This window comes from Hydra viridissima, unplaced genomic scaffold (genome assembly GCF_058129835.1).
Source record: "Hydra viridissima isolate aposymbiotic clone 2 unplaced genomic scaffold, HvirCarnegie_v1 scaffold_1, whole genome shotgun sequence".
Lineage (NCBI taxonomy): Eukaryota > Metazoa > Cnidaria > Hydrozoa > Anthoathecata > Hydridae > Hydra > Hydra viridissima.
In genome coordinates, this window is record NW_028324300.1 from 5705951 (window position 1) to 5718626 (window position 12676).

Below are 12676 nucleotides of genomic sequence, written 5' to 3' on the forward strand. Positions count from 1 at the left end.
ATGTTGTTTTTCATTTCTTCCCTTTAACTTATGCGATTTTAACAGATCGCTCGACCTCAAATATTCTTAGAAACCAACTTTTAGTTGATCAGAAAAATCATTTATAAAAATATTGATAAAAGTAAAAAATTGTTTTTTTGTGGCAAGAGGGTGTCGAAACAGCAACGAAGTAAACTATGTCAATGATATCTGTGGAAGTAGTTGGAATTGGATGTTTAAATTTCTTTAATTTAGACGCAACTTGCGATCAAGCGCTATCAAACGCGGCCGGAAAGCAGACCCCTTATCATGGTTATAATAATAAAAACACGAGCACAATACTCCGCTGTTATACAATTTACCTCAATTTCATCGTAATACAAGAAAACGCTATTAGGTTGAAAAAAATAGAACAATGCTTCCTAAAAAAAGAGAAGAATAAAGTGATAGATTTAGATGCTTTGAAAATTTACCCCCCGTCCCCATGGCCTCTACTTTTTTTTACCGCAGAGTTACTATGTTAACTAACTTAAAGCACTGTTACCTATCCTATGTTACTAACACAATGAATCTGCTGAAGATGGAAGCATCACCTTCTTAAAAACTTTTTAATGTGCTTAAAATCAGTATAAGATAAAAAATTATGACTGTTTTATTGCTATAAAAAAAACTGCTCGCATGTCAAGGCTTAGAGCTTGTATTCAACTTAATTTCTTGAAATTACAAGTGAGATGTCAGCATACTATGCATTTTAAGGACAACTACACGTATGAGAATTTAATTGAACTGTATAAAAATCAATCGAAAGTCTTTCAAGGTTGGATTAGTTATTTTCTAATAACTAAAATATTTTTAAAAAAATATTTTTTTTTCCTAAAGAAAAAACATAGTTGTTAACAAATATTCAGAGACAGGTATTGCTAATTTTTTAAATTAGGCCATCCTCTAGACGTGATAAAGAGTGAGAAGCATGCTGTTTTTGTGAATAATGAGGTGAGTTTGCGGTATGTCAATGTCTATGGCTTTGACTATGACTATACTTTAGCAAGCTATTCCGATGATCTCCATGAAACTATATATGCCATGGCTATGCAACAGTTAATTGTTAGATATGGTGTAAGTTTAACTTTGTTTGTATTATATTTAACGTTATAGGAATATGGTTAATAACTTAAATGCTTTTTTTTTTTAGATATGTTGCCATGCTTAAAAATATTTGTATGAAATTTTTTGATGTTTTGAAAAATTAAAGTTAAGTTTTAAAATTGGTTTCATGTCTAATTTAAATACACTTTTAATGTTCTCTTGTTTAGTATCCTGCAAAAATTCAAGAGTTTAAGTATGACCCTGGTTTCCCAATCAGAGGTCTCCATTTTGATTCACACAGTGTGAGTAACTTAAGTTTAAATTAAGTTCTTTCAAAAAGCATCATTACTCTCCTATGTATTCGCAAAATATTTGTAGAACTAAAAAGTGTTAAACAATAAGTAACAAAGTCATATTACTTTTATTTTGTATAAATTTGGCTTTTAATTCTCCAAATATAGTTAGAAGTTTTAATTAGAATATGTTTTAAAAAATCCTTGAACAATATCTGGTTTAGCTTTCTAATTTTTTATAAAGTTTTGATAGCAACTAAAAAGTTTTAACTGAACTAATACAAAAATTATAGATAACAAATGAAGATTTCTATTGCAAATTTTTTTTTTAAAAAAAAACTTTGTAATGTTAAGTTATACATAGATATACAGCTGCGAAAAATAAAATAGCCCCACCATCAAAAATTGGTTGAAATTAGAATTTTTAACTATTTTTGATAGTTTGAAAATGTTTTAAATACATATTTAAAAGTAAAATGGCTTATAATTTTTATAACAAAACAAAATATACAAGTTTTAATATATAGTATTCATTTATTAAACAAAAATTCAAAAAAAAATCAAATAAAACGTGAAAAAAATAATAGCACCACAGCTTTAATGTGTACTTTAAAATAAGGAAATATTATGAGATCAATAGTTTTAAACATTTTTCAATAAATATTAGTTATTTCTTAACATATCAGTATTTTGTAGCGTGACCTTTATTGGCAATGATGGCTAAACAACATCTTGGCATCGAGTTAACCAAGTCCTGACATCGCTTTAGTGGAATTTCACTCCATGTCTCTATAACTATGTTCCAAAGTGACTCCTTCGTAGTGGGTTTGGCAGCAGAAGCTACCTCCTTTACATCAGCCCACAAATTCTCGATTGGGTTAAGATCTGGCAACTGCTGGCCACTCCATAACATTCACTTTATGCTCCTCAAACCAATTCATCGCCTTCTTGCTAATGTGCTTTGGGTCATTGTCCTGTTGGAACACCTAGGATAATGGCATTTCATAGTCCGCATACGGCAACAACACTTTATCAGAGTAGGGCCAATTCATCACCCAGGACAATGGCATTTCATAGTCTGCATACGGCAACATCACTTTATCGGAGTAGGGCCCATTCATCACCCAGGACAATGGCCATTCATAGTCTGCATATGGCAACATCACTTTTTTGGAGTAGGGCCCATTCATACATTACTACAATTATGGACCAACATAAATGTGTTGGTCCATAGTAGTAGTAATGTGATGAATGGGCCCTACTCCGAAATAAGAAAAGCATGCCCATATCATTATACTACAACATTCATGTTTAATAGTTTTTATGGTATATTTTGGATTGTATTCTGCATTCGGCGGTCTTCTGACATACCCCCCCGAGAGCCTTTTCCACCATAAAGCACAATCTTACTTTTGTCTGTCCATAAAACATTCCTCCATTTTTCGAGTGGCCAATTTGAGTGTTTTTTAGCAAACGCAATACGCTTTACAACATGTCTGGCACTTAGAAGTGGAATTTTTCTGGGGCTACAGGCTTTTAATCCATTAACTCACAGACAACTCTGAACTGTTTGTACTGTTGCATTGATGTTAAAGTCCTTTTTCAGCTCGGTAGCTGTTCTAAAAGGTTCCTTTTTAGCCTGTCAGACTAAGCGATTGGCCAGCAATGTTGAAATAGAACGTTTTTGATCACGTGTTTCAGGCTTTTCTTGAAATTTTATGGCATTTCTTATCATTTTATTGGAACACTCAACTAAACGACCAACTTCTCTATAAGATTTCCTTGCTGATATCAACTTTCGGATCAGTTCTCGTTTTTTTTGCACTACAATGCTTTCCGCATCCCATTTTTATATGTAAATGTCTCCTACTGATACGCACTAACATAAAACAAATAAAACAGCAAAAAAAAAACCCAATGCTTGCTATTTTCACAATTATTTTTACCGATACCAGAGTATTTTACAACAAAAGAGTGTGTAGTGCTATTTTATTTTTCGGTCAGAATTGGCATTTTTGATTAAAATTGAGCAACACCAAGCAGTTTTTTTTTCCCAAAATGATTTGTTTTAGAAAGTAAACATGTTAGTTAATATTTTTAAAAAATTTATTTTGCATGGTGTTTTCTTAACAAAAAAGAAAATACGCTTAGTGGTGCTATATTATTTTTTGCAACTGTGCATTATGTATATACATATATGTATATATGTATATATATATATATATATATATATATATATATATATATATATATATATATATATATATATATATATATATATATCGTCAGTGAAACTGCAAAACCTCATAATTGACTTTGTGAAAAATGTCAATTACGAGGTTTTGCAGTTTCACTGACGATATATATATATATATATATATATATATATATATATATATATATATATATATATATATATATATATATATATATATATATATATATATATATATATATAGGGTAATCTGATGAAAGTGGACTGTTTTAGTCATGTTCAGCTTGGTACAGTGTACAAGTAATTTTTTTTCTTTTTTTAAAATAAGTTTGAAAAAATATTAAAAGAAAGTATTTATGATTGCAGTTTGATGTTTGAAGAAGTTCTTAATACTTTTTTCATTTTTTATGCACATATAATTTAAATAAGTTCTTAAATTCTTCTTAAAGGTAAAGTTCTTTTTTTAACAAAATATTTGGAATTTTTCTGTTTTTAAAACTTGTTTCTTGTTTTTGTGAATCCCTCAAACAGCTTTTAGGTTTTCTTTTTGGCTTTTTGTTTTTAATTATATTTTTACCACCAGAGGTTGGCAACAAGTAAAAGATCAAGATGTAATACAACAGTATTCAGGAACTTTGATTCATGTGGATAAAATTAGCAAGGGTATTAAGGTTGATTAAATAATTTTTTTTTTGTCTGCAATTTAAAAAATGGCTGAATACCTTGAAATGTTTATAAATTTTATGTCTTTTAATTTTAACATTCTAAAGTTATTTTGGTCGAAATAGTGAAATATTGAGCACAAGTAATGCTAAAAAGTTTAGAACAACTGTCAGATTTTTCAAGATTTCCTTTCATGCTTTAATGAATTATGTATAAGAAATTTTATGCAAAATTTAACCTAATTCTACAAACATCTATTACAAGGGTACAGGCACAGACCATATGCTTATCTTCCATTCAGTATACATTTGTGAGAACCAACAGCTCTAATCTGTTCAACTGCTCTAACAAAAGTTTACAGATCTTTAGAAACCCAATCTTGTTATACTGTCAGCATACTTTATAAGGAACTCTATGTGAAGTGCTTTTAAGCTAACTAATACAAGTATTTGAATGCTAATCTGTTTAATTAATCATTCTTCTCTAAACTAATGTCATCAAATAATTAACAAATTCATAAAATCTTTCTATTATCAAGATATGTCTGCTAGAATAAGTTGACAATCTACAATATAGTGTTAATTCATAATTAGTTTTATTACAAGCTTACACAAATTTTCATATATAAAAAAAGAACAATTTATAGTGTGATATCAAATGAGCTGAGAGAAAACTCTAATAAATTTTATTGTTTATTAAAGATTCTTAAAAATATATATATCATTTTGTTGAATTTACTTCAGTTTTTAAAATCTTTTGTTTCATTTTAGAGAAGTGGTAATACCATACACCAACAAATGGATTTATTCTCTCTGCCTTTCTTATCATTGCTTTCAAATGTCATTGAGGTTTGTAAATGTAATTCACTTTAGTTTTTATTAATGCATAGAAATTAAACATCTTTTATCATTTCTTGAAAATTTTTTTTTTTTGAAATTTTGTTTTCAAAGAGCTCACATTCAACACCATGGTGAGCAAGATTTGTTTTCAGAGTTGCTACTTGAAATTATAGTTTATAGCTATAAGTTTCTGTGTTATAGTTTTTCCTCCAGAAGAAAATTGATTTTGATCCAGGCTATGTGTATCTTGATGTGGAGGCAAGTTGATTTTCAGTTGCAAATGTTAGAGTCGTGTTATCTAAATTTCTTTCAAAACTGCACTTTGTAATTTACTCTATATTCTATGTTCTGTTACTCTGTTGTATCTTTTTAAACATTTAAATTTTTTTCCATTCAATATTTTTTTTGCATATATAGAATTTTTAAAGAGTGAAAAAACTTTTAGAAAGCTACTCAGGATATACATATGTCTGGGCAACTACACATGGAAATAATAGATAATTTAGGTAAAACTCTATTTCTCTTAATCTTTTTTTTGTTAAAATTATTGCAATTTCTTTATAAAGCTTCATATAAATCACTTTCTTTTTAATGCTTTTAGATCATTATTTACCAAAGAATTCTAAGTTACAACAGTATTTGGAACGTTTGATCTCTGCTGGTAAAAAACTTTTCATCATAACAAATAGTGGCTATACTTTTGTGTAAGTTAAAATATAGCAATTAATTTTTTAGAAACTGAATAATTTTTATAAGGCTATGGTGACTACCTAATATATCAATTACAATGATGCTGTTATTTGTTTATTTGATAATAGAAAATTTTTTTCTCCCTTTGCTTTAAGAAATAAGAAATATTTGTTTTTTAAGAAATAAAGGCATGGAGCATTTGTTTGGTAATGACTGGAGACTTCTGTTTGATGTGGTAATTGTAAGAGCAAGAAAGCCTAAGTTTTTTGTAGATACAGAGGGGTGGGTTTTTTTTTAATTGTATTTTTCAAACCATAATTTAGAACTTTAAGTTTGTTAATTTTTAAAGATTAAGTAGTTATGCTAAAAGCTGCTTAATTATAGTATGTTTAAAATTTAGCCACTATTGAAAATAATTATTTTAGTTCATTTCGTCCATTTCGCACAGTCAATACTGTAACTGGTCATTATCATTGGGATCAAGTGCACTGCTTCGAAAAACATGGTGTGTATGCAGAAGTGAGTTTAAAAAAAATTTTTTTTCATAACCAAAATTTTGTTAGAATCATAGAAGTGATAGAAAAATGTCGTTTTGTTTATAATTAGGGAAATGCCAGATTGTTTTCTGAGTTTACTGGGTATGAAGGGCCAAGTGTGATGTTTTTTGGTGATCATGTATATAGTGATTTAATGGTAAGTTAAGTTTTAAATATGCAATGAAATCTATCTATAAAACTGTTTTGTTTGTGTATATTAAATCTTACAATTATTTGTTTCTATTTTGAACTATAAGTTTTATAAAACTTGTTAAGTAGTTAAATATTTTAAGTTGTTCAATGATCACACTTTTTATTAAAAAAATTTTCAATAAATTAACCGTTTATGAATTCTTTAAGGACCCTGTATTGAGATATGGCTGGAGAACTGGTGCAATTATTCCTGAGTTAGAGGTGATAAATTTTGAAATACCAAAACATGGTAAAATTTATTACATCATGTTTTGTTATTTGTTGTAAATGAATTTCTTATCAATCTTTTTTTTTTTTTTGTCTTTTTAACTAAAGAAATATCTACTGGAAAGCTAATATTGTGCAGAATAATTTTATTTCAAACAGTTTACTTCAACTTATTCCCAAACATGTCTTGTTATTGTTAGATTACATAATTAATTTTCCATAGAATTTTAAAATAAAAAAAAGTTTTTTATAAAAGCTTATTTAACAGAGAGAAATCGAAATTTGTAACTCAGAAGAATATGTTCGCAATGTGAGATGGCTTGTGGCTTTAGAAGAACTTATAACATTGGCTCAGGTTTGTTATTTGTGGTTTTAACAATCTCTTTAAAATTTCTTAGACAGTTTGACTTATTGCAGTAAAGTCTATCCTTTCTTTTAATTTTTAATTTAATCCATAAAAAAAGTGAATGTGAAAATAAAAAGTTTATTAATTACCAAGATTGATTTTCCTCTTAGAATTTTTTTACTTTTCTAAATTTTCTATTGAATTTTTATTTTTCTAGATCAGAAATGAATGAAAAGATTATAACAACGTTTTTTAAGTTCTCTCAAACATGCTGCCTCTTAACAAAAATGATATCTATAAAAATGTCTGAAAAACTATTTTTTAAATCCTTTACTTTCTATATTTAAAGGTTACATATCTTTTGAAACCAAAATCCTAGTTTCTTATTTAATACTATTTAAAACTAATCAACAATATAAAGTCAAAGAGTATTCTTACTAAGCTTAAATCTAGCTTATCACACATGCAGATGGAGCAATAGCAACATTTACTTGCACAATAAAAGTTTTAGATGAGTTTAATGAAATTAAAGAAATATAAGTGAAGAAATATAAACAAAGCAAACAACAAGAGCAGAAATGCAACAAATATTAGGAGTTTAACAATAGCTTTCATTAAGCACTCTCTGTAGAACACTTCAGTGATCATATTAATCTGATATGAAGGCATAATCATTCTAGAGCACAGAACAAGCTGTAATCCTGGAGGGTCAGAGCCTGCTCTGTGTTCTAGAATGAAAAGTATTTTGAGAGTCTCAGACATAACTCCTCTGAAATATTGTTCTCAAAAGCTGCAGGTGTTTGTTTAAATGACTTCAATTTTGTAACTATGACTTTTATGTTTTTTAATAGAAAGTTAAAAAATTTAATGCAACAATTTATTCACAGCGCATATTACTTAATCCAGAACTAAGAAATTTTTTTTCCTTAGTCAAACCTAAATCTCTAACTAAATCATTCAATTCAGATTGTGTAAACAACTGGGGTTTTAAATTTTCTGGAGAACATTTGAACTCATCAAGATTCAGTTGATTTTCACTAAATTCAAAGCTGGACTGTGAAGCAGCATAAATTGACTTAGGTGACTCAGGGACTTCCTGTCCCTGAGCCACCTAATTTATTACTTCAGAAATAAGAAAGCGACAATCTATCCTAATCTTACTTCAGTTGTTTTAACAATCAGCTGAAGTAAGGTTAGGATAGATATTCGCTTTCTTACTTCTGGAGTAATGTCTGGAAACATCAATACTTTTAAAAAAAAAAAAAAAAAATTGTCTGCATGATTTTCTCCCTCTTCATCCATAGGTACTGCAAATTTAAAATCTTTCTTCTCTTTCTTATACCATTTCCAAAGATTCTCAACACAAACGCAACAGTCTGCAAGGAACCCAACATTTATCTTGATTACTGACTTCTACAAGTGCAAATTCAAGAAAAGCACAGTCGTTAGACACTACAAACGGTTTGAAAATTTTGACTTTTTTGCCGACTAAATATCCCAAAATTGCCCTTTTGAGGGTTGATTCTATATATATTGGGGACTCTAAAACAGTAAATTTTATAATCCTGGATTAAAGTCCAAGGGAGATATTTAGCTTTGCATTTTTTTTATTTTTTTGGATACTTTACAAATATTTGTTAGCAAAAATAGATTGTTTTTTACCATACTCTAACGATTGTGACACAACCAATTTCTTTTGGACTGTCATTTATGATATTCTCTTTATAATCATTAGTAATTGCTACACAAGTAACTCCCTCTGGACCAATATTTGTCACACTATCTTCAGACAATTATAATTGATTGCAAAACTAATTCCTTAGAGACAAAGATGTAGCACTAAACTTATGATAGTCATGATACGAGAAACTATAAACAGTTTAAAAGTATATAATTAATTTTAATATATTTAATATATAAACGTAAATACAAAATTACAAATATCAACATGACTTTTTTTCTTTACAATACGCTAAAAAAATATTACACTTACAAACTAAATAAAAATAATAAGGCATAGGTATTAAAAATCATTGTTATTTTTAGCTATTTTTAGAAAAAATAAAATTGCCTACATTTTTCAAAGACCATGACGATTACAGAAGGACAGTGTGTGTTATTTGTATGAAGAAAAGTGGCAAAGAAATTTCAAAATATTTCATTTTTGAGATTCATTGCTTGATTTTATCAGATGTGAATTTTCAGGATAAAAGAGTGCCACTTTGAATTTGTGTTACATGCCATTGCAACCTGAAAAAATTGGGTGATGGAGCTAATGCCTTAAAGGCAATACAACTCTATAGTTTTGATTCCATTGTTGTGAAGCCATTAACAAGACTTACAACATCTTTTGATTGCTTTATTTGTCAAATTGTGAAGATGAAAGGCAAAGAAAAGGATCCATTTGAAAAGGGTCTTGCATCAAAATCTTTGCAAGAACAAAGAAAGTCAGTTGAAAAACGATGCACAAAATGCTTGTGTATCATTGCTCATGGAATCTCTCATAATTGCCGTGATACAACTCGCCGTGCAAATTTATATCATTTTGCATCGGAAGATTCTGTGGGCGCAGAACAAGTTGCTTTATCTGTCATTGCATATAAAGAAGCATCTCCGGGCGGAACAATTATCTTGGTCAAGCTCATGGCAAACCTCTTTTGATAAGAAAAGATTAGTTATTTTACTATTCTGTACATTCTGAGCAATACAATTTATATGTGAAGTAACTAATTTAGTTTTCTTTCTTAAGGAACATCTGCAGCTCATTCACTCTTTCAAGGCCCTTTGACAACAAAAAATATGGTTGATATTCAGCAGAGTACTGGGCTTTCAAATAATAAAATCAAAAAGCTTGGATCTTTTCTAAACCAAGTTAGTCCAGTTCGCCATCTTGAGCCAAGTTATTAACAGAAATTTTCATCAGCAGGATCTTGTCGAAAAGACTTTTAAATTGCTACCAATGTAAAATTGCCATATTTTAATGAGGTTCGTGACATTGTTCATTGTATCAGTTTAAAAACTCTGAAGGAAAACATAAAAGTTTTAAAAGGTTTGATAAGCTCGGACACTGTGAAACGGGGCCTTGATGGTGGAGGGTTCTTTTTCAAAGCTTGTTTGAGTAAAATTTCTGAACACCAAAAAGAACAACAAAGTCCAGTAAAGAAGTCAATTTAATTGGCTTCAAGTGAAAGTTTTAAAAAATTTCAAAAAGCAACTAATTGTACCAATCTCTGAAAACACCCCTGAAACATTTGGCAAAATCAAACTGGTTTTGGGCCTAATGCAAGTTAATGAATTAATTGACAAATTGATTCTGTCATGTGACATAAAGCTTGCAAATATTATCTGTGGAATTCAGTCTCACAGTAGCAAGCATCCTTGCTGCTGGTGCAACATTGAGTCGACAAACGTGAACAACTGTGGCCAACTCAGAACATTTAGAACAATCAGAGAGCAACATCAAAAGTTTATTTTCCTTGGTGCTGATCTAAAGAAATCAAAAGAATTCGAGAATGCTGTTCGTCCACCAATACTTCGATTCCCAGATGAAAAGCTTGTCTTAAAAGCTTTTCCTCCAATCGAACTTCATTTGCTTCTTGGCGCTGTTAACCATCTTGTTAAGCATTTGGTTCAGGTTTTGCCAAAAATAAAAGAATGATTGACTTTAATACATATGCCATTACAGCCGTACCATGGTGGTCACATCAATGACAATGATTGCATGAAGTTGGTGAAAAAAATTGACACTCTGAAGCAGATAACCGTAGCTGATAAGGGATTTGAAACATCATCCATCTGCCATGTTCTACATTTGTTTCTGCAAGTTGTTAATTTTTGTTTTGGATGCTCACTCCCTCCAGGCTTTGAGAAAAAGATTCAAGAGTTTAAGAGCAATTATCTAAAGTTGACTGTCTCTGTCACCCCAAAAGTTCATGCTGTCTTTTACCATGTTCCACAACTTCTAAAGCACCATGAAACTGGTCTTGGAATTTACAGTGAGCAAGTAACAGAGGCACTCCATTCAAACTTCAATCCTCATTGGCAAAGATTCAAAAGGATTATGTCTCATTCAGATTATTCTAAACAGCTCTTAAATTGTGTTGTTGTTTACAATAACAAAAAGTTCTAAGAAGCACAAAAGGGTACAACGATGATATTTGTGATTAAATTTAGAAATGTTGTGAACAATAGTTTTACATATTTATTCTGTATTTTGTTATTATTATCAATTTATTTTTTATAGCAATATAATAAAATTACTTGAGCTAATTTAGGCCTTACAATTCCAAAACAAAGTATTTAAAGTAATTTCGAAAGTAAATGTATCCCTTGGATTTTAATCCAGGATTTTAAAATTTATTGATTTGGAGTCTCCAATATATATAGAATCAAAGTGTAATTTTGGAATATTTAGTCGGCAAAAAAGTCAAAATTTTCAATCCGTGTACAATGTGAGGTAAGCATGGGACTTTTTCAAAAAAATGAGCTTCGACTTCAGGCAATAAAATATTTTGATTTCGTAATTTGACCGAAGACCGTCCACGCAACCTCGACTTCGAACTCAAAAAACATTCGAATTTTACCGAAGAACTTCGCCTAACTTCGTCAGTCCACCGTTTAGTTAAAACTGCAAGCGTTGTTATGATAATAGTTACCTTTAATTAAACGCGAAGATTCTGATTGGTCCCCAAATTACAATTCCTCTCATTGACTATTTCAGTTTAGATAATAATTACAAAAATAAGTGTAAAAATAAATTTTAAAATATGCACATTATCTCGTAAATCGACAGAAAGGGAATCTTTAAAATAGCATTTCTAACAAAGTTAAAGGTGTTCTGATGAATTTAAACCATGTTCGAAGCCGAATTCGATGATCGAAGTTGGTTAAATAAAACTCTTCACTTCGACGATGTTGAAGGTGGTTTCCGAAGTCTGAAAAAATGAAAATTCTTCGAAATTCTTAAACTTCGCTTTATACCGCTTCGTTTATTATCAATTTTTGACATAGTCGAAGTTTTTCTTCCATCTTTAATGAGGTTATATTAACTACAAGAAAGAAAACAGTTGTGCTGTCAAAACTACCGGACCCAATAACAATCAACCTAATAACATTTGAATGGTTTAATAATTTTTTTTTTTCTTTTTGAATAATAAAATTGATTTTTTAATATTAATATGAGAGAAATTGGTGGTTGATTCTGTTTTTTTTATTATTTTCGGAATCAGCACACCAAACAACACAGAAATTAGGTAAGTTATTGAAAAAGTTTTTTCATCGTTGGCCTGTGTAATCAGTTCATATATAATCTTGAGTATTGATGTTAGTTCTGCTTTGTTCAGTTAACTTTTTATTTTTTAAAGTGTCGCGAGGACCAAGAGTTCAAAAAGCTTGCTTATGAATGGAAACAAGAGAGGAAGCGTTTAAGGTATGTTTTTACGTTCTTCAAGAAATATTTGTAATAAATTTAACTTAATAAATTCTATCAAGTTGTTAAATTTTTATGGTGCTTTCGAAGAGTTTAATGAGTTTGTTCATCAGTTTGTTACTCATGATTCTCTAACGTTTAAGTAGCTCAGCATTAGACACCCGAATTTTGGGTTAGAAAC

The 12676-nt window shown here is 29.6% G+C and overlaps 2 protein-coding genes across 6 annotated transcripts in view; both read left to right on the forward strand.

Moving 5' to 3' along the window:
* LOC145187987 (5'-nucleotidase domain-containing protein 3-like) overlaps positions 1–12676 on the forward strand; it is a 25511-nt gene continuing 12835 nt past the window's right edge. For 4 of the 5 annotated variants that reach the window (XR_016453211.1, XM_090089967.1, XM_090089959.1 and 1 more), the window contains exons 1-15: positions 1–796; positions 917–1095; positions 1293–1367; positions 3818–3873; positions 4157–4244; positions 5007–5084; positions 5277–5333; positions 5521–5581; positions 5677–5779; positions 5946–6047; positions 6191–6284; positions 6372–6458; positions 6662–6715; positions 6990–7076; positions 12431–12495. Coding sequence is in view for 3 of the 5 variants with exons in the window: in XM_090089967.1 (XP_089946093.1) it covers positions 658–796; positions 917–1095; positions 1293–1367; positions 3818–3873; positions 4157–4244; positions 5007–5084; positions 5277–5333; positions 5521–5581; positions 5677–5779; positions 5946–6047; positions 6191–6284; positions 6372–6458; positions 6662–6715; positions 6990–7076; positions 12431–12495 (1325 nt within the window). In the remaining 2 variants the exon portion in view is untranslated. Of the gene's footprint in view, positions 797–916; positions 1096–1292; positions 1368–3817; positions 3874–4156; positions 4245–5006; positions 5085–5276; positions 5334–5520; positions 5582–5676; positions 5780–5945; positions 6048–6190; positions 6285–6371; positions 6459–6661; positions 6716–6989; positions 7077–12295; positions 12320–12430; positions 12496–12676 lie in introns of all 5 variants that reach the window. The other variant, XR_016453212.1, reaches the window with a different exon arrangement.
* On the forward strand, positions 10237–10861 carry LOC149893037 (uncharacterized). Its single transcript, XM_090089987.1, has one exon. The coding sequence runs from the start codon at positions 10348–10350 to the stop codon at positions 10723–10725; it is 378 nt and encodes a 125-aa protein (XP_089946113.1). The 5' UTR covers positions 10237–10347; the 3' UTR covers positions 10726–10861.

Excerpts from the sequence above, each read along its gene's own strand:
- LOC149893037 (XM_090089987.1), top strand. The coding sequence starts at position 10,348 with ATGCAAGTTAATGAATTAATTGACAAATTGATTCTGTCATGTGACATA.